At 34.7% G+C, this 23,645-nt stretch overlaps 2 protein-coding genes and 1 long non-coding RNA gene across 9 annotated transcripts in view; 2 read left to right on the top strand and 1 right to left on the bottom strand.

The window, feature by feature from the left end:
- Positions 1 to 23,645, bottom strand: part of LOC106874430 (1-phosphatidylinositol 4,5-bisphosphate phosphodiesterase epsilon-1) — a 1,217,386-nt gene that overhangs the window by 733,053 nt on the left and 460,688 nt on the right. The gene's annotated exons all lie outside the window — the stretch shown is intronic.
- LOC149137149 (uncharacterized) lies at positions 1,400 to 16,242 on the top strand. The gene is made up of 3 exons (XR_016240668.1): positions 1,400 to 2,659; positions 3,646 to 3,815; positions 15,053 to 16,242. It is a non-coding gene; the product is annotated as an uncharacterized LOC149137149 (long non-coding RNA).
- On the top strand, positions 9,108 to 11,443 carry LOC149137150 (uncharacterized). Its single transcript, XM_089347153.1, is given in 2 exon segments — positions 9,108 to 10,198; positions 10,200 to 11,443. Coding segments are annotated over 2 exon segments (852 nt in total). The 5' UTR covers positions 9,108 to 9,379; the 3' UTR covers positions 10,233 to 11,443.

The raw sequence follows: 23,645 nt of genomic DNA on the forward strand, positions 1-23,645 counted from the left end.
ACACACACACACACACACACACACACACACACACACACACACACACATACACACATGTATTTTATCTAATGGTTCTCTTTTGAAGAAAATAGCGTGTAATTTAAGAAAGGTTTGACTGCTATTTCAAGTAGGTTGAATAGGTATCTTGAGAAGCCTCTTCGTAACCATGCGTTAGTAGTAAGTTTTCATTTTGGAAATACCTGAATGAGTGGAGGACGTTAATGTATAAATGGTGCAAGCGCTCTTCACGGTGCTGAAGGCTGTAAGATATACAAATAACAAAAGTACCACTGACACACACACACACACATATGCACGCGCACACGCACGCATGCACACACATACACGTACAGACACATATACACGCACATACACACACATACACATGCACCTTAGTGATTAGTGACGACAGTCGAGACAGTAACGAATATTAACTGCCGCATTCAACTTTAATTCTATTGGTAAGAACGCCGAACACTGCGTTAAACGTCCTAAGAAATAATTTTTTATAGAACTTAGATCTAAAAAAAAAAGCAGATTATACAAAGGCTGCTTCCATTTCTTATAGATAATTTATACACACTCCACCAGCATTTTTCTACGCCAATGATTGTTTAGTCAGTGTTTAGGATATATCGGCTTGAGGCATTTAAGGAAGATTTAACAGATTTTCCATTTGGTTTTTGGTGCTTGGGTGCTTGCTGCTGATGGTGTGCAATTAACACTGAAATCAGGTGATAAAGCAGTCTCATTTTCCGTTGCTAAGGAACTTTCGTAAACTGATATAATCTGTGTTTTCTTCTTAGAGCCTAACATCTATACGAGGTAATTTCTCAGGTGGTTTACGGAAGCGTATGGTATGCTTAACGACGCAACCAAGTTATGCTGGTTGTACAATACGCACACACACATATACGTTACATACACATACACACACACACGTACGTATATACATTTGCACTTCATTATATGTGTATAGAAGAAAATTGGGTAACACCCAAATATAAGCGAAATGAATAGAAGCTGACACAAGGGCTTCTCGATTTACACACACGCGCACACACATGATTTTATATATTTATAGACATATATTCGTATATATATATATATATACATATGTGTGTGTGTGCGTGTGTGTATATGTATCTATATACATGTTTATGTATGTATGTATACATGTATATATACATATATATGTATATATATATATATATATATATATATATATATATATATATATATATATATACATATGTGTGTGTGTGCGTGTGTGTATATGTATATATACATATATATGCATATATATATATATATATATATATATATATATATATATATATATATATATATATATATATATATATATATATATATATATGAAACGATTGCATCTTGCAAAGTAGTAATGATGGCTATTCGAAATAAATATATACCATTGTATTCACATATATTTATTGATACCATTTCATACCATCATAAGACAAAATGTTTTGTTTTACAGCTATGGTCTGATCATATTTATACACAACTCCACTGTGGCGAAGGTATTTGCCACTTTATAGCTTACAACACTATCTAGCTATAAAGTAAATGTGATTGTTTCGCTATATGTCTGTCTATAGTGGTTTTCATAATGACTCTTTCACGATGTAATTGTTTCTATTTGAAGACACGTTCTCTGATCGAGCCTTGAAACTGAACCAAAGAAGCAAAATTGCGAAATTGCAATACAGACACACATTCAGACTATGTATGTATATATATATATGTGTGTGTGTGTGTGTGCGTGCGTGTGTGTGTGTGTGTGTGTGTGTGTGTGTGTGTGTGTGTGTGTGTGTGTGTGTGTATACATTGGCTTGGCAACTAAGCTCCCTCGGTCTTTTTTAAATTTTGGAATCTATTTTGTGTTTGTTTTTTATTTTTCTAGTTAATTTTAGTTAATTTTTGCTTATTTTCAGATCATTAAAATGGAATGTCAAGTCAAGAAAAACGAGCATTTTCGACACGGCCTTCTATTTGCTTTTAATCAAGGTTCTAAGGCCGCAAAATCAACGAGCTACAATCTCCGCTGGTTTGCTTGCTCGTCACCGCTCAACTCATGGACACAAGCAACGATTTCTTTACCGAATCGTTATTGGCGACGAAAAATGAAGTAGCGTAAGGAATGGCTCAGCCCCGGTAAACAAGTGACACTGCGCGCGAAACAAGATCTTCATCCGCGTAAAACGATGTTGTGCGTATGGTGGAACTGGGAAGGGATTATCCATTAAGAATTGCTTGAACAGAACCAAACGGTCAGTGCGGAACTCTATGTTCAACGGATGGAACGACTCAACACGGCTATTCAAGAGAAAAGACCTAATCGTCAGCATGGAGTTCTTCTGCTGCATGACAACGCCCACCCTCATATCGCCAATATGACCAAGGAAGCCACTCAAACGCATGGGTGGGAAGTGATGCTACACCCACCGTACTCTCCTGATTTGGTACCAACGGATTTCCACCTCTTTCGATCTCTTTCAAATGCCATGCGTGGAGTTTCGTTCAATTCTGAAGCAGAATTGAGGCTTGGTTGGATCAATTATTCGAGTTGAAATCGGATGATCTCTACCAATGAGGTATTGAAAATCTTATTGGGAAGAAGTTATAAACAACAAGGGTAAATACATTATTGATTAATTAGTTGTTATTTTTTATTAAACCTTTTAAAAAAAATTAAATTTAAAAAACAAACGGTGGGAACTTAGTTGCCAACCTAATATATATATATATATATATATATATATATATATATGTATATATATATATATATATATATATATATATATATATATATATATATATATATATATATATATATATATATATATATATGCGCAGGAGTGGCTGTGTCGTAAGAAGCTTGGTTCCCAACCACATGGTTCCGGTTTGAGTCCCATTGCGTGGCACCTTGTGCAAGTGTCTTCTACTATAGCCTCGAATCGACCAAAGCCTCGTGAGTGGGTTTGGTAGACGGAAACTGGTAGAAGACCGTCCAAACTAATACACCTGCTTGTTGCTCATACACCTGTCTTCGTCTTCTGTTTTTCCGTAAATTTCAACTGTGTATGTCTGCGTGTGTGTCTGTGTGTGTTTTAGCGTGCTTATGTCCCTGTAAGTTAGCGGTTCGGCAAACGTTATCGATAGAATACGTACCAGGCTTAAAACAAAGTTGTAACGGGGTCGATATATTTGTCTATAAATTCTTCAATGTGGTGCACCAGCTTGGGTGCAGCCTAATGACTGATGGAAAAAAAAAATGAAAAAAAGATAATATTTATATATATACATGAAAGGGGAGAAAGAGAGAGCGGGAGAGACGGAGGTGATGCTGGGCCGGATATTCATTCTACATGTACTGCTATGAAATATTTATGGTTTGAGTATATATTCCCAATTTATTTACAGAGCTAAACATCACAAAGATAAAATTCCTGTGACATTCTGAATATGTTACGGTAAAATCTATTATATGTGACTTTATTTTTGATCTTCTATATAAATGAAGATATTTCCTCCGTCTCACTGCTTTTCTTGCTACAAAACGAGAAGTTACATTGCAGAACTTTTATTTTAACGAGCTGTATTTATTCATCTTCTGACTAGATACATCTGCACCACCGGATGCTCCTGAACCAGCTGTTGAGTGTCCCATCCATGAGGGATCGATGTTGAAACAATTGTCGTGATTAATAATAAATTTTCGCATATTCCATCTTCCGTTTTTCAGTTGTCATACACTTAACGATCACTGGGAAAGTGATCGTACTTTACAAGTAAGCTACCAGTTGTAAACCATTCGTTTTATTATTCATTATATATATATATATATATATATATATATATATATATATATATATATATATATATATATCTACTTACATGCATACATACATACATATATATATATATATATATATATATATATATATATATATGGTGAGCAAAAGTGTACGTACGCTGCTATATGTATATATAAATATTAAAAAATGGAAGACAATAAAACAAGTCATCAATGAAGTGGGTGACCGGGCAGGTCTTCATTTAGATCTGCTGGCTGTCATCCAATGGGCGGAAAAGGATAATATGCTGCTGAACGTGGACAAATTTGATTTGATCCGCTTCGAATAAGACGATACCCTGAAACTCCCATACTCCCTTCGCTCAGGTGAAGCTCTCATGGCACCCAACAACTTCAGAAACTTGAGAATAATTGTGGACAGCAACATAAACTAGGCCGCTCATATAAACAGAAAGTTGACATAGCCCCGCAGCATGTGTTCCTGGATTCTCAGAACTTTCCAGTCGAAAGATATCCAAAACATTATCCTTCTCTTTTCTACGTTTGCCCGACCCCACTTTGGATACTGTTGTCCACTATGGTCTCCCTACACGAAACAAAGTATCATGAAAATTGAATCCCCTCAAAGGTCAATTACAAAAAAGATAGATGACATAACAGGTTTTGACTATTGGGGTCGACTAGAAATGTTCAAGCTTTATTCTCCCCAACGCTGCCGTGAGCGCTACTTCATCTGCATGATGTAGAAAATATTCCATCAGCATTGTCCAAATGATGTTCACAGCGCCTTTAAAATACATCAAACACTTGGACCCTGTGCTATCCACCCACAACATAAATACTACTCGCCTCACATAACAACAATACGGCACAATTATTTCACCTCAATTAGCCCCGCATTAAAGTAAAAACAGACCCCACAAAGTTCAAGAAGTCTTTGGACAAATTCCTTCTAAAAATCCCGGATAAACCTCCTATACCCGGATATGTCTCCATAAACAATAACTCTCTCCTCGAGTGGGCCATGTTGCCTGATTTAAATGACTTTGCCAGGTGGTGCTATTAAGTTAGACATGGGCTGGGCCAATACTAGCCGAAAGCTATCAAAGTATCACAGTAGCAAAGTATATATATATATATATATATATATATATATATATATATATATATATATATATATATATATATATATATATATATATATATATATATATATATATATATATATATATATATATATATATATATATATATATATATATATATATATATATATATTCAGAATTTGTTTAAGTGTATATAGAAAAATATATCATTTGAATAAAGATAAAACATGGTCTGGTTTTCACGTTTTTTATTATGGTATTTAAAAAAAAACATTTTACAGTGCTGAAGTATATTAAACATTAAAAAAATATTTTCCAATATGTAAAATGTTCATAAAGTTCAATTAGCGCTTTCATACGTTCGTAGTAACCATCAAATTTCGAAATGCAACTATCAGTTAAATACATTTTGAAATCTGATGATTACTACGAACTTATGAAGGTGCTAATTGAGCTTTATGAACATTACAAAATATTTTGTTAATGTTTAACACGCGTAGACATTGTAAAAAGATTGTTTTTTTAAATATCATAATAAAATATGTGAAAACCTGAGCATATTTCTACTTTATTCAACTGATATATATAATTAACTAGATATAATTATATATATATATATATATATATATTTATCTATGGGTTTCAGCCAAGTGGCTGCGGTCATGCCGGAGCACCACCGTGATTTTCTGTCTTTACGCTTTGCTCTCTTCACGTTCCTTGCATGGCTCTTCTCCCCCACCTGATATGGTCCAGTCAAGAGTTTTGATGGCACATCTGGTGTATAAGAGAATTTGACATCGCTGCCCTAAACTGCGTCTCATTACGAGCCATTGGTTCGTCTGGTATCGTGGAGAGGAAAGCGTCAAGTTTTGACTTGAAGACCTCCGCATCCATGTCTTGCATGTCTCTCAAATGTTTTGGCAGGGCATTGAAGAGCTGAGGTCCTCTGAAACCGAGGCTGCCGCAGTATCTCGTTCTTATATGAGATGCAGTGGACGGCACCTTTGGCACCATGCAGTGGCGACCCGTGCGGGCATTCCTGTAGTACTTGATGCCAAAGGTTGGCACCAGTCCTTCCAGTATTTTCCATATGTATATTATTACACATCTCTCCCGCCTGCGCTCCAGGGAGTAGAGACCTAGTGCCTTCAGTCGCTCCCTGTAGTTCATCTGTTGGACTGTGGCGATCTTTTTGTATAGTGCCGCTGAATTGCCTCGAGTTCTGCTGTCCGCTTAACACTGTGTGGTGACCACAACTGAGAGCAATAGTCTAGGCGGCTCAGAACAAATGTCTTCCATAGAGTCAACATGACTTTTTGATCCCTTGTACGGAATGTCCTCAGTATCCACCCTGCCAGCTGTCTGCACCTTGCTGTCAACTTGACAATGTGCATGTGAAATGATGCATCACTACACATGTTGATGCCCAGATCTCTTACTGTTTGTGGTTCTGGGATCGCAGTACCTCCAGGCCCTGTGTATGCCAGTTGGAAGGTACTTGTGGTCTTGTAGCGCAGTACTTGAAATTTTTTTGCATTGAACTGCATATTATTTTGCTCTGCCCACTCATATATTGCATTTAGGTCATTCTGCAGGCTTACAATATCATCAGGATTCTTTATTGCCTGAGATATCTTTGTGTCATCAGCATAGCTAGTGACAGTGGCTCTCCGAGTGACCATGGGCATGTCCAGAAGGGCCACTATGAACAGTAGTGGCCCCAGAACAGTTCCTTGTGGAACACCGCTCAATATTTGTGTTTCCCTAGATAGTTCTCCATTGGCTGCAACTGTCTGACTTCTACCATTCAGGAAGTCATGCAGCCACTCTCAAGGAAACTCTGGAAGAGTATCCGGAGTGGTCCTGCTAATTCTTGTTTACACGACTTTAAGAGTACAGCTGGGAAACCATCAGGGCCAGTTGCCGAATTTGAGCTCATTTCATTTATGGCAGCTATCACATCTTCCTCTTCAATGTCGATGTAGGTAATGGATGCAGTCTTTTCCTGCTGCGTGCTATTGTCAAAGAAATCAGCTGGGTTCTTTATCTGCGTGTGACTCAGAGGAGAAGTGAAGTCACTCTTGAATTGTGTACTGAGCACTTCACTTATCCATGTGGGATCTGCAGTCAGTGAGCCATTAGGCAGGAATAGGGGTCCTATCTTATACTGTACCGTAGCAGTCTCTTTTACAAATCTATAGAAAGCCTTGGGGTTTGTTTTTATGCTTTCTACTGCTCTCTTCTCCTTCTCTGCTCTCTCCTTTTCATGGGAGAGTTTAATTTTGTTTTCTATTTCTAACAGTGTTAGTTTTAATTTAGCCCTTTTCCTATCCTCCAGTTCTCTATTTAACTGGTTTGAGACCTTTGTTCTGTGTCTCATAAGGATTTTCCTGTCTCTAGGAATTCTATTGGCATGTTTGCTGGTCTTTCTATATGGCACGTATTTGGTGCATATGTCTTGTATGGTTGACATAAAATGACTTAGTTTGAGGTCATTGTCTTGTATAGAAAGGCTGTCATGCCACTTTTGATTTCGAATCTCCCTGCGAATTGACTTCCAGTCCGCCCTGTGGAAATTCAGGTTAGATATTGCTTGAGTCCTCCTGGTGGGGTGGGTGTCAGTGGGTTGTCTAGGACCATACATAGTTAATTCTATAATGTTATGATCTGAGAGAGATGTGGGCGTTATTTTCACATTATGGATTAGGCTCACATTGTTTGTGAAGCAGAGATCTAAAATATTGCTTCCCCTGGTTGGTTGGAGTATCACTTGTTCCATGAACAGCATGTTGGATAGTTCTAGCAATGATTTTGCCTGACTTTGTTCATGCAGTGACATCCCAGGGAGGATGTGACCTTCAGGCCATTTAACATTTGGGAGGTTAAAGTCGCCTAGGAAAAGTATATTGATGTGTTGGTCCAGATTTGTCAGGACCTCTTCTATGCGTCTGAGGCTGTCCTCAAATTTACCCTCTTGCTTTGCGGTATTTGGTGGACTGTATGTTGAGCATACAACTACATCAATTTGTTTTATGTGTACTATTAAAGTATCACATACAGAGTCTGAGTGTGATAGTAGTAGTAGGGGTGTGACATCTTCTCGTATGTACATTGCAACTCCCCCATGACTTCTATCCGTCCTCTCTGTTCGGAGTAAGGCATACTCTGGTATGTTTATCTCCGCATCTGCTATATTAGGTGTTAGATGCGTTTCAGTAAGCACCATGCATATTGCTTAATTGCATGTAACTAGGTCTTACAAGTATAGAAACTTGTCTTTGCCGCCTGTTCGTAATAGGCCTCGGATATTCAGTAGGAATATTGGTGTGATATCTGTGCAGGGGTTCCTGGTGTTAGCGGTGACCATCCCTGATCCATCATCTGTGGTGGTCTTGGATAGTGGTTTGTGTGGTGTTGACTCTGTACCCTCTGCATCCACGTTAACTGTTGTACCATTTTCTGGGCCATGCTTAAAAAAGCTTGCTGCTCAGCTACTGCAGTTCGTACAGCCTCTGCATACAGCCTTTTTTGGGGAGCAGAAGGAATATACGGACTTCACTCTTTGTGAGTCCTGTTGGTATTCGGTGGATTATATATATATATATATATATATATATATATATATATATATAGTTTTAGGGAAATATAGAAAAATTAATAATTATGATATTTACTTTACTTTATATTATACTCATTTATTGTGCTTTTAATTATTAATTTTTCTATATGTGATAGTGGATTTTCATCGATGAGTTCTTGAAAATTGGTTATTTTCCCTAAAACTATATATTTATATATACTTTATCTATAAGGCTCAATTTAATATTAATTTTTTATAAATTGATTTTAATTGAGTTTTTTACCTGTAATTTTGGATTTTGTCCCTAATATATATATATATATATATAATTAGATATAATATGATATAAACAATAGCTAGATATAAACTATAATATAATTGCATTAATAACATTTTAATATACATACACACGTACTAAAAAAGTAACTTTAGAAGGAAGCATCTATATACGCACGCACACCCATATACTAACACATAAATACCGACATCCGTCCATATATATGAAATACTAATACTTGTACGCGCATACACACATGAACATAAATTTTATTTAACCTTTATTTAAATGTTTTAATGTTTTATTCCTTATTTTTCCTTGTTTATTTTTTATATTATATATTTTATTATTTACTTTTACTCTTATATACTTTGGTTGATTATTATCACCATTATTGAATTTGAATATTGATATAAATATCAACGAATGCGCAAACGAACACACAAGCTCATACAAATAATAAGCATGCTTTTATCTTACAGTTCTATATTTAAGAAATGAGGAATTATGTACATTATTTACATTATTTACATTCAACGAATATTTGTCCTCATCTCGTATGTTGTTAACACAACATGGAATACTTTGAGAATTTGGCTATAGGATCAACACCGCTAAAACCAACACTATGCCTACGATATGCTGATGACACCTTTATACTCTGGCTCCACCAGGAAGATGCCCAAGTGCTGTTAGATCATCGGAAATCAATACAGCCATCCATCCAGTTCACAATGGAAAAGGAAACAGACAATCAGCTAGCATTCCTGGACCTATTAATAACACGCACCAAGTATGGATTCAGGACATCCATATACCACAAGCCGACCTTTACTGGACGACACCTCAACTTCAATTCCCACCATCCATACAGTGTAAAGGGAGGGATTGCTCAGTGCCTAAAACATCGTGCAAAGAATATAAGTAGCGATCGTGATACACACCACGAAGAAATGATCAAGCTCAATAACGATCTGTTAAGCAACAACTACCCCAAAAGTATACTATCCACTCCAATTATGAAAAAGAGAGAAGATCAGGCCAAAAAACTGTCCACAGTCTGTCTACCCTATGTGAAAGGCCTCTCCGAAAAGATAGAAAAGATGTGCGGCCCATATGACATCAGGACAGTATTCAAAAGTAATGCAACACTTCGCAAATATCTCCTACGAGTGAAAGCATCAATAGAGGAGAATATCACCAAAGACTGCATGTACTCCATCCCGTGCAGCTGTAGTAAGTTACACAAAGGCGAAACATACCGCTCCCTCAAAATAAGGGTAGACGAACATCGCAAAGCTGTGATGCGAGGAGATATTGAAGAATCGGTTATAGCTGATCACGTATGGAAAAATGGAGACCACATCCCCCTGTAGAATGAAGTTAAAATAATAGACAGAAAACACCACTGGAAAATACGAAAACTAAAAGAAGCAGCACATATGCTAGGACACAACAACCTCCTAAACAGACCAAGTGCATATATGAACAGCATATAGGAACCGGTATTAAGGAAGGATAGGTGTATATTAGATTTATAAGCCCTAAAATTCACTCAATAATTGCCAACGGGCATATGGCGTAGTGGTTAAATGCGCGGGCTACTAACTCCAAGATTCCGAGTTCGATTTCAGGCAGTGACCTGAATAATAGTATTAATAAAATTGAAATAATAACTTAGGAATGAGAACCCAGGTTCTAAATTTCCGCAAGACACCTGAAGAAGGTTGACGGGTATATCAGCCGAAACAACAAACAAGATGAGGACAAAAATCTGTCGAATATAAATAATGTAAAAATGCTTTTATCTTATTAGTCTATACGTACGCAGAATTATTATATGTGTTACCTCTCACTTAAACATATAATGTTATATGAGTTTACAATGAATAAATATGAACAATAATATAATTACATTAATAACCTTTTACTAACATGCATACATACTAACGAACTAATAAAGTAAATTAGGAATGAAACATATACACACGCACTCGATAGCACACAAAGGCAACCGTACTTTTTTAATATGTATATATACATATACACATACGCACACACGTATACAAACATGAACATACATTTTATTTCGCTTTTATTTTATTTTATTGTATTTTGTTATTTATTTTTACTCTTACATATTTTACCTCATTCTTTATTATCATTATTGTTGTTGCTATTATTATTATTATCATTATTATTATTGAATTTAAAATAAAAATAATAAGTTTAAAGCATGCGTGTACACACACACGCACACATACGCACGTAATAAATATGCTTATGTATTCTTAGCCTATTGGAATATTTCAACCGATCAAAATGTAATCTCCGTAATGTCCCTTTTCATGCCTTGAAGATTTTCCACCCAAAGTATTTTGAAATGCAAACATATATTTATATATGTTTTGTAATTTAAATTGGATGTGAAATGAAACAATCGAAGGCAATAACGTTCAATTAATACTTTAATGTATGTCCAATGAATCTCTCCATTTTCAAACTTAATAATTATATATATACGTGTGTGTGTGTGTGTATGTGTGTGTGTGTGTGTGTGTGTGTGTGTGTGTGTGTGTGTGTAATATCTTTATAATACTGGTATGATGTGTAAACCACGGCATGTTGGACCCCACAATGTAGAAACAGCTGTAAGAGTATAGTATTAATCACTCATTTATTCTTATTCATGTATTTATTTTTCTTTTATTTCCTGGTTTATTACGTACTTATATATATATATATATATATATATATATATATATATATATATATATATATATATATATATGATTGTAATTAATTAATAAATAGATCCAAATGAATATCTGCAGGCTGGTGGTTATTGATTGATTATCTCTTCCATTATCTTCTTTGCCTTATAAATTCTAGGCAAATTTCTGCTTTGGCCCCACTCATACTTATTATTCAATTGCGCTGCTGCCCTACAACAGTAAGCATTTAGATATAAATACATATCTATAGATCCAGTAGTATATTGGATATTTATTATCCCTTAGAGGGTTGTTTAACCTCTAACTCATACTGATGTATATATATATATATATATATACATATATATATATATTGTTGTTTTTGTTGGCACTCCGTCGCTTACGACGTTGAGGGTTCCAGTTGATCCAATCAACGGAACGGCCTGCTCGTGAAATTAACGTGCAAATGGCTGAGCACTCCACAGACACCTGTACCTTTAACGTAGTTCTCGGGGATATTCAGCGTGACACAGTATGACAAGACTGACCCTTTGAATTACAGGCACAACAGAAACAGGAAGTAAGAGTGAGAGAAAGTTGTGGTGAAAGAGTACAGCAGGGTTTGCCACCATCCCCTGATGGAACCTCGTGGAGCTTTAGGTGTTTTCGCTCAATAAACACTCACAACACCCGATCTGGTTATCGAAACCGCGATCCTATGACCGCGAGTCCGCTGCCATAACCACTGGGCCATTGCGCCTCCACACACACACACACACACACACACACACACACACACACACACACACACACACACATATATATATATATATATATATATATATATATATATATATGTATATATGACAGAAGTAAATAGACACCCCGTAAAACATCGCTTTATGTTTATTCTAACTTGTAAAGGTTTATATTTTGTGACATATTAATTGACATTTTTATGTTTCAGGTTCTATATGGGACTGTATAATCATGCCTTGTACAAAACAACTCTTGGATCTGTCTGAATTTCAAAGAGGTCGTATTGTGGGTATTTCTGAAGGTGCACATACCATAAAATTGCAGAAAATCTTAGGATCCAGTTTTCTACAGTCAATAGAGTAATTGTGCAATTCACCAGAGAGAGGGAGGTGTCCACATCACCTCACCCAGATCAACCAGTGCCCTCTGGCAGGACCCTACCGTTTGCTAAGAGAAGTGTGGAGGATAATCCTCGTTGCAAGGCCTCTGACATAGCAGAACAAGTTGATGTCAGTTCCAGAACAGCTGTCAGGTATCTCCACATACATGGTTACTATGGCAGAGCAGCAAGAAGGAAGCCCCTTCTTCGACCAGCCAACATCATGCGGAGAAACGTTTGGGCCAGTGAGAAGGTGGAGGGGCCACTTACATTTTGGGACACTGTCATATTCTATGATGAGTTTAGATTTGCTGTATTTCCTGACAGTGGTCGAGTGTGAGTCTATAGACTCTGTGATCAAGAATTTGATGAAAAAAGATTGCAGCTACATTGAAACTCTGGAGAGCAATTTGGAGTAATGGTTGATCAGAGCTGGTGAAGTATGAAGGAAACATAGACTCAGATAAATATATGTCCATGTTGCAGAAAGGACTCCTTCTAATCTCTTCCACTGGTAAAATGACTAAAGACTTTTTATTTGTAGGAGATGGGGTTTCTTGTCACTCAGCTAAAATGCCCCGAGATTTGCTGGATAAGAATGGCATTAAAAAGCTTCGATAGCCAAGCCAGTCACCAGATATGAAGTCTATTGAACACCTATTGGACATAATGGACAGGACACTTCATAAAAATAACAAGAAAACATCTTCAAAGCTAGATCTTTTGAGATTACTGCACGAAACATTGCAAGAAATTCCACAAGAGAACATTCATTTGATCAGTAGCATGCCTAATAGGATCGTTGAAAAATGCAAAGATCATGTCTACTAAATATTAAATATTCACATTATGACAATTGATACATAATTTGAATGTATAATTTCAGATTTAAATAAAATTTAATGATTATAAGGGTGTATGTTTACTTCTGTCATGTGTGTGTGTGTGTGTGTGTGTGTGTGTGTGTGTGTGTGTGTATTGATAGATAGATAGATAGATAGATAGATAGATAGATAGATAGATAGATAGGTAGGTAGGTAGCTAGCTAGGCAGATAGATAGATAGATAGATAGATAGATAGATAGATAGATAGATAGATAGATAGATAGATAGATAGATAGATATAGATATATCTATAATAATAAATGGAAAGTTTTTGTGTTTGTGAGTTTGTTACTTTAACTCCTCCGAAACTATCCAACAGACCCTGATAAAACTTGACACGTGTGGAGGGCTTCTATCCATGCGGTCACTTATGCACTTGGAATTTTTAAAAAATCGACTTTTAATCAGCATCGATTTTTCAAATCTCGTAAAATTTCGGCATTTTTCACACTAGCCATCATGACATCAGTTTGACGGAAAATGCCGAAGTTTAGCGGAAAATGTTTAATGAGTATAAACAGACAGCTTATTAACGGTAATCAATTTAGCATTTGTTAATTCTTCATTTCAATGCGAATTGTTTTGATTTGGTAAAACTTATTATTTCAATTCGTTGTCTTAATTCCCCAGCGTTTCAGGTTTTGATTAGGTAAGACCATTTTATTTCTCAAGCAAAATTTAGGCATTTTGTGTACTAGCCGTCGTGACATCAATTTGACGGAATCTGCCCCAAAGCGTTAAATTTCGCCACTTTATGCACATGCACAAAAATGACGACGACACGGGATGGCTACGAGACTCTGCTCAATTTTTCTTCAAATTGATCCTACCCATTAATATAGATTTGAAAGTTTTGAAAATTGTCGAAATTGGACGAAAAATATTTTATAGCTATAAACAGAAATCTTATTAACAGTAAGTTTTTTACCGGGTACCTCAGCTAGTTTATATATATATATATATATATATATATATATATATATATATATATATATATATTTAGTTGGAATTTAGAAAAGAAAAAAGCCGAAGACGGGTGTGTAAGCAACAAACAGATGTATTAGTTTAACGCTCGGTAAATGAGAAAGTCTTTTACGTTTCGAGCCTATGCTCTTCAACGGAAAGGAACACAAAAATAAATAGAGAGAGAAAATTAAAAAAGCTTTAGTGGCTAGCGATCAATCATGGCGGTATGTATGTGTGCATGCAGAGAGAACGAGAGAGAATACATTTTCTTAAGACAATAGGATGTCATTTTAAGCATATTTGGCTGTTATATCGATCTAAACTAGACATCATACTCAGAGGGTGTCTTGTTAATTATTGAAAGCAGAATCTTCTGCGGTGTTTTAATACCACGTTAAGCAGTTTTGCTTCATTCATTCATACGTTTGTCGATAGTGGTCAACGACGTTTAAGTTCAAAGTAGAGGTGTTGCTGCTTATCTAATTCTCAACTAAGTAACTAACGTTTGCCAAACATTTCATTCCATATTTTTTTTATAATTTCAGTTCATGGATCTGTTGAAACTGATGTGAAAATCTTCTGAGATATCAGTCCCATGCTCAAATATTTTGCTGCAAATCGGTACCATGAGTTAGTACATCTCACCGATATACCAAGTGGAAGCGCGTATAATAACAGTATATCAAGTATCGCAATGATTTGTTCAAGTCTAAAGAAGGCAATGAGTTACCATCACTACAGTTTTTATACAATACTTAAGCCATATTATGGCTTACCAACAACTCAACCGGTTACAAGACTTTTTTTCCTATTCATTTGATTAAATTACATTCTTTTGTATTCAGCAATAAATGTCCTATGAATATGCCTAATCGTTTGCGATGTGGCATAGTGAATAGGAGAAAAAAATTTCCTGACAATGCAATCTTCCATACCGAGCTCGTCTTAATCAATATCACAGAAATAATAATTTGTATTTTTTTATATTTAAAAAGAAACGGTCTTTGTTCATTGGTAATGTGCTTAATATATGATGTGATGACATAGAGTAGTGTCCTACTGAAGAAATTTGAATAGATTACTGAAATGCATTAGGAAGTTATTAGACGTGATACTAAATATAGTCACTGAAATATTTCTTTCAAATATTGCATCAGTTTTCGAATCGATAATAAAGGCAACTGAAATATATCGATTGCAGGCTAAAATTGTCTCCAGTTCATTTAGAGGAGATCGTCAAACCTGGTGGAAGACACAGACCGAACAAACATAAATAAATAGCATTTTAGAAAAAAAAATAAGGGTGATATTATTATTATTATTATTATTATTATTATTATTATTATTATTATTATTATTATCATTATTATTATTATTATTATCATCATCATCATCATCATCATCATCATTATCGAAAGAAAGAGAATATTTGCAACAGATAGTAAACGAACCATCGTCTCTTGTGATTGGCCTGGTTTGTTCTGTTGTGTTTCATTGTGAAACGAACTGAAATTTTCAACGACTGAATGACTGAGAAATACAAAAATTAATAAATAAATCATTCTTCTGTGTTATTTCGAACGTCTTGAAGGAGAAAATTCAAAATTTTGTTTAGAGGAAGTAAAATTATATTACGTTAACGAGAACAGTTTTAATCCATTTAGTTCTATTGAAAAGTGGATTGTGGCATCTTCATGTTTGCTTCACTTATTGATAAATTAAAAATGAAATGTAGTTTGATGCTGTAAGGCATATATGTTGAAGGACGTATTTGTTTATTTATTTATTCCTTTGTTTCAAAATGTTTCTCACGTACTTTGACATACCTGCCAGATTTGAAAGGAGAGATAAGTGCTTTCAGTGAGTTATATGTTTATGTGTTTCTACCCACCGATGCCATGAAAGACCACAAATATACAAGCGATGTATATACATAAATGTGTGTGTGTGTGTGTGTGTGTGTGTGTGTGTGTGTGTGTGTGTGTGTGTGTGTGTGTGCGTGCGTGCGTGTGTGTGTGTGTGTGTGTGTGTGTGCGCGCGCGTGCGTGCGTGCGTGTGTGTGTGTGTGTGTGTGTGTGTGTGTGTGTGTGTGTGTGTTTGAGTTTGTCTATGCATATAGTGATAATTACGATCACGATGCTATCCAACGAACAAGTATGTAGGTCGCCACTCAAAGTATTAGAAATATCAACCAAATTGCCTCTAAATTACATACCTTAACATCATAGTAAGAGGCACGATGGATAAGCTGAGCTTGGGTTCGCTGCACAAAGGAGAAAGACAGGATTGGTAGGTTAAAATGGATTTAACCATAGATTTGATCGACTATGGCTCACCTGGTGTTAAAAACTAACAACGACGGCACTGACTGATATCCACACTTCTGGGTTCCTGGAAGGTAGGAATGCCATATATCCTGTATCATCCTCTTTTTACATTGCTATAGAAGCCTATTAAAGGCGAAGGAATATTAGAATTATACAATGTGATCTAACTCGTTTCTTAGCTTCAGAAGAAACGATCTTATTCATAATAAAATAAGAGAACCACCAGTTGTTTATCTCTTGCACAGAAAACTATTAAATTATTTCTATAGTATTCTGAGGTCAGAGTTTGAAACATCTCAAAAAATGCAAAACATCTCAAAGAGAATAAAAGAGTTTTCTAATATGAGCGAATGAAACATCAAAGAACGCAAACCTACTAGGACTACTTGTATGTTAGCAACAATATTTAGAACTTGTATTTTTCATTATGCTACACTAGTCTATACAACGTTACTGCTATTGCTGTTCGATTCTTTGTTCTAGTATTTTAACAAAAGAATGTTTTAGGCCTACACCCACTGCTGAACATAAAAGAGGGAATTATATTGTCTTAAAACTGTGAGTGCTGCTGCTGAAAGAAAAGTGGGGGTATAGTTAAATCGATCGTAGCATAATTTCCACAGTAAAATCTCAGCGGCCAACTATTGAATTGAAAGCTGTCATATTATTGAAAATAAGACGAGAGCGAAGATGAGAGCTTATAATATCGGCAAGACGTGATTACTTCGATGTTGCAATGAAAATGTATGAAATATTCTTTTCCCTTGATATATATTTAAAATATAAGATATCATCATGCAACACAATGAAAATATTTAAAATTTATTAACAAACTACTTTGAAATGCAATCTTACATCCGAATTCAACGGTTTATAATGTTTACTGTTTACGTAAGATACTTCCAGCTGAAAAAGTGTCTCTCTTTTTACTTTTCGTTCATTCAGATATGCTATAACAAAAATGGAGGGTGAGTTATCTATTCAGATATTCTATAACTCACATGACCGATATACTGCCGGTGAAGGAATTTATTAATAATTGCCACCATCGATAATTCAAACGCTATTCACACGCTTATATAGCTTCAAAATTAGGGTTTAAAATAGAACTATAACGGACAATATGTCTTTGCGTTAAGCCAAAGTAAACAACATTGAAAATTTCTGATGTCCGAATTGATAGTGTACCGAATAACCAAACGTGCTACTACCGATTTCTATCTATAGCAGTATTGTTTTATGACTTTTTAAAAGATTCAAATCTTGTTATAACTATCTAAAACAAGGGTCGTAAACCTGCCTCCGTTATTAGTTATTTGTCTCAACAAGTACCTCTTACTGTAATTGAATCCTTCAAATGGATTTAATTCCTAGTTGCTGCAAATTCACTGTACTTACATCATCAATGATTCCTTAGAAATAAAGGCGCGTTACAGTATCCCATGCTCCTTTTCCTACACATCTTAATAGTTTTACCAATAAATATAATAATTAACATATAAGAGACTGATGAGTGACTGACAGAAATAACAAGATACCATACATACATTTTCTGGTAGATTCCTTTAGGTTCTCTACTCAAATGTCGTTCAAATTTATATTCCGGTCACCCTTTTAAAGTCAAGTAAATATAGGTATTTAACCTACATTAGGTCTAGAGTGAACTACCTTCATGTCGATAAAGTAGATTACACCTTTGCCCCAAAATGTTTGGTTTAGAGCCAAAATTAGAACTCCCTACACTAGCAGAAACGTTGAATTGTCAAATTAATATTTCTCAGGATTGAAGTGGCGAGCTCGCAGAATCGTTGGCACGCCGAGCAAAACGTTTAGCGGCATTTCTTCTGTCTTTACGTTCTAAGTTCAAATACTTTCGAGGTCGGATTTGCTTTTCATAAAATAAGAACCAGTTGAGCAATGGGGTCGATGTAACCGATTTAACTCCTCCCCCAAAATTCCTGGCCTTGTGCCAAAATTTGAAATTAATCTTTCTCAGGATTTATTTATATTTTTTAATATTCATGTCCAAATTTGGTATACTTCGGTTCTGCCTATGTCTCCAGGCACGCTAAATTAAATACTAGTCAGCTAGTGACTTTGGTTGAAACAAAACTTCTGCTAACAGAATTTAATATAATGGAAAGGGAAAGCATAGTTCTGTAAAAAAATATGAAATAAATCCCATTTTTTAAATATAATTATATTATAGATATTCAACCGGTTTCTTTTGATATGAATGCATTTCTGAATACGACTTTCATCGTCTTCACATATTCACAATGAAACATATTAATAGCATCATGCCATTACAGCGTCCCATCATCTTTGATGCTATTTATCAATGTCATATTAAAGTGGGTGGACGTAATTGCCACAGCAGAACACTGGGTTCAACACAATAATTCATTTAGTTTCTCTTTCCTTTCTTTCTTTTTCTTCCTAAGTTTCAAATTGCACTAAAATCAACCTTCGGATATTCAGGTTCGAGACAAATTATGTATAATATTTATTAAATCTTGCGTGCGAAAGAAGACAGAAAGTAAAAGTCATGGTCATTAGATTCTATTTCGATTCTAGATTAAAAGTAATTACCATTTTGTTTTTTACTCTGACAATACTTCTTAGACTTGCATGTATGTGATACATTCGTATTGCAGCCTATTGGCTTTTGTCTGCAAATACTCCTTCCTCATGCTCTCTCTCTCTCTCTCTCTCTCTCTTTAACAAAAATCACTAGATATAAGTTTGCCATATGTCTCTCTTAAAATAAATCCTGATGATTGTCATCGAGTTGTTTCTATAGCTGCATTAAAAACAGTAAAATAAGTACAGTCTAGAATCTTAAGAATCAAAGGGCCGTTATCCGGTTTCAGTGGCGTATAAATGACCGAGAATACGACATTTTCATTAAATGGGACGCCAGTTCCTCACAAATTTACCTATTTACAGCTGGATGAACTGGAGCAACGTGAAATAAAATGTTTTACCCAGAAACACAACACACCGTCCTGTCCTGAAATCGCAACCCCGATCTTGCGAATATGAATGCAACAACCTAACCGCTAGGTCACGCACCATCACATTCAAAGAGTATTGGAAATAAAAATATTTTGCCAACTGTATGACCTTCAAATCAAGTGATTTTCATAAAATTCTAACTAGAAACCTGCCACGAAAGAATATATAACTTATTAAACATGTTACTTTAGTATTCAATCTCTAAATTCATAGAAGCAGTATTATCAATTCTAATAGCCTAAAAATACAAAGCCACGGTCGGTCGATCTCGATTCGAATCATAAATTGGTCATAGAAATTAGAAAGAAAATTAATCGATTGTTATTTCATTAACCAAATTATGCCAATCTTTGAAGTCTAATGGTCTATAAGATGTCTCTTGTGATATCTTAATAATATGTTAATAGACTCGTTTCTATTTTGCCGGCTTGGTTGACTTCATGATTGTATGTATGTATGTATATATGTATGTATGTATGTATGTATGTATCATTCAACCACGGTAGTAGTTGAATATATTCTTAAGTAAACCATTTCGTCAATCGCAGCAGCTTCCAAGCTTCGCCACTAATTCAAGTCTCAACTAGATTGCAAGCCGTTAATAGTTTTAAAGAGGATACTTCCTCAGCTACACTTTGGCATAAATAGTTTGAGATTTGGTTTAGTAGAAAAAACGTTACATCAAAATATCTGCGACCTCAAGAGGGGCAGTAAGGAAGATATTCACCTTCAATTAACGTTATTTTTTAAATTTTAAATTAAAAGTATACTTTTCTTGGGCTTAAATGATAGAAAAATGCATGATGAATTCAGAGTCGGTAATTGCATTGAATAAAAATTAGTAGAAAAAAAGTTATCAAGTAAAAGATTTCGAAATTTTATGTCAGTAAGTAAGGATGTAAGAGTGTAACGCTTAAGCAATAAAAATAAAGAATATAATTCTAAAGTGAAGGTATGTGCTTCAAGGTGGCGAGCTGGCAGGAATGTTAGCACGCCGGGCGAAGTTCTTATCGGTATTTCGTCTGTTTTTGATTTCAAATTACGCCGCGATCGACTTTGACGCACAGATTATTTAATGTCTTCTTTTTTTTTTAACTAAACACTTTCAAACTTCGATACTGGTAGAATGTGTCACATAGAACAGGGTTTATTCTTAACGTTTTTGACAAAATTTTGTATTTTAGAAGTTATTTCCTCAGAAGGTACAGTGACAATGGACAAATTCGTGTTTGATAAGTGCCAATACATGAAACTCTCAGCTTTTGACTTACTCTCTAACCTCTGCCGATGATATATATATATATATATATATATATATATATATATATATATATATATATATATATTAAATACTTGTGTAAAAAAATCTCATCACGCAATCGAACCGATGAAAGAGCTTCTACCTCTAACTGGCCGCTCGGCACGCTAAAAGTAGCAGCCAAAGTATCCTCCTACCTAAATCACATGCCCATTGTATGTAATGTCCTAGATTATCCCTAAAAAGACGGTTTGCTGAAGGCTGGAATATCTTTGATGATACGTTTGCAGTATCAGGGTTTATTTGAGGCTAAATAACAACATTATGGTAAATTAACATCCGCACGATTTTCACTAAGAAAAAAAATTGATTCTTTGCGTGGAATCAAGTACCCTGACCTTCTAATGTGCTACAAATCCCTTATTTTGCTTCGGAAAAAATGAGGTGGGATACCCCCCACCCAATCCCGGTATCATTGGAAGTTTCTTTTTTCGTCGAATGAATTGCTGTGACCTCCTTATATTGCAAAATTAGATTAAATATATTTAAATTAGTGAGCCTGGTAACTAATGGTTTTGGGGTCATGTTGTTTGTACCTTTTGGTGAGCCACGGTGCAACCAACAACATGGTAAAAATCCCTGCCATTAATTTGGTGTGGATGCGTAATATCAAATAATTCAATTACAACATATATTTAAATTGAACATGAAAAAAATTGAAATATTATCATCACTTACATGGAAAAATTGAAATATTATCTTTCAGTATTTTATAAGATAAAATCTTAAATTATTAATTGACATATTGTTAATTATCTTATAACAGCAATGCCTGGAAAAATCATGGATTACACGGAAAAATGTGAGCAAGAATAAGAAACGTTTTACTTACACTATTGCAGCTAAAATTAAAATTTGAATATTAAAACTTATTTAATTATAGTTTACAAATAACACTATACTTGTTTAAGTAGAATTTGGCTAATTTACTACTTTAAATACAGAAAAAAATTACTTATTAGACAAACTTACAAATTACAAATTTAAAAGATGAGAACTGTAAAGAGTGATAAATTAGAAGAACTGGCATTCTTTGCTGCAATATTTTAAGTAAAAAGTTTCTTATTCTTTACTTTACTAGAAGTAATAGCTTGTCCAATACTTTTACAGATGTAATAACTTGTCCTGTACTTTTCCAGGTTTACAACCATAAGAATATTACTTTTCATGCTCGCATTTTTCCATATAATGTATGTATGTATGTATGTATGTATGGATGGATGGATCAGTTTCTATATTCTCCAAATGTTCACTTGTTTTATGAGGTACGTTTTACCTGCCCGTCGTTTGGTTTTTAAATTTTAAACAAGACTGGGTAATTTTTCAGCACATTTCATGATTAACCTCAACTTATCAAAGTTTTTCCAATCCAATCTTTTAAAAATATGAAACCCCACTTGATATATACATATATATATATGCATATATATATATATATATATATATATATATATGGGTGTGTGTGTGTGTGTATGTATGTATGTATGTATGTATATATATATATATATATATATATATATATATATATATATATATATATATATATATATATATATATATATATATATATATATATATAGTAGGTAAAACAGTACACTGAACTGTCTTCTTTCAGGCGTATTTGTTATTTCATATTTCTGTGTGAAATGCTTGGGTCACTGGCTAATTTTTTATTCAGTCTGTTGTAAACATTTTTCTTCCGTAAATTCGCATCTAATTTCTTTCAGTCACTAGCCATCCCTTGTTTCATCCTGCTGTTCGTCAGTGAGGCATTTTTTTCGTTTAGCATTTCAGTAAGATGACTGTTAAAAATTAATTACTAGAGGATTATCATAAATATTTGATATCAGTAATTTTTGCGATGGTAGAAAACAACATGATTGCATTTTCTCTTATGAATTAATGGAATTTGTTCTGCAGCTTAACTTCTTAGTTATCATCGGAAATCACCATTTTTCTTTCGAACTAAAAACAAAAACATCGTTGGAAAACAAGTCGAATCACATTATGGACTAAATCTATCAACATCTCGTTTCTATAAGATTATAGACATTGCTGCAAGTACGCTTATGACATTGAGTTCATAAATCCAAGAATTTATTCATGTCAAATCGTTGCTTGAATTTATAATCTAACTATCTGCCATCAAACTCGCCAATGTTATAATTGGCAAGCGATTGTCAATGTATCAAATTAAGTAGGTTTTTAAGTATACATTGCCTTGTTACGAGCTCTCGTTTGTTTATACATTCTAAGATTGAGCTCTATGACCTTTTATGCTGATCAATGATAGAAGCTCAATGCGATATACATGGCGATGCAACGGCATTTATAAAATCTTAGAAACAGACCATTTTAGATCTTTTGTCTGTTAAATTACTTGCCTCACTGCACAAGCTCTATTAATGTGTCGGTCATGAGGAGAAAAAAATAAACTTTTAATAATGAAATATCACGTATATAAGCGGTCAACCA

Source organism: Octopus bimaculoides, chromosome 2 (assembly GCF_046866305.1).
Source record: "Octopus bimaculoides isolate indiv1 chromosome 2, ASM4686630v1, whole genome shotgun sequence".
NCBI classification, from domain to species: domain Eukaryota; kingdom Metazoa; phylum Mollusca; class Cephalopoda; order Octopoda; family Octopodidae; genus Octopus; species Octopus bimaculoides.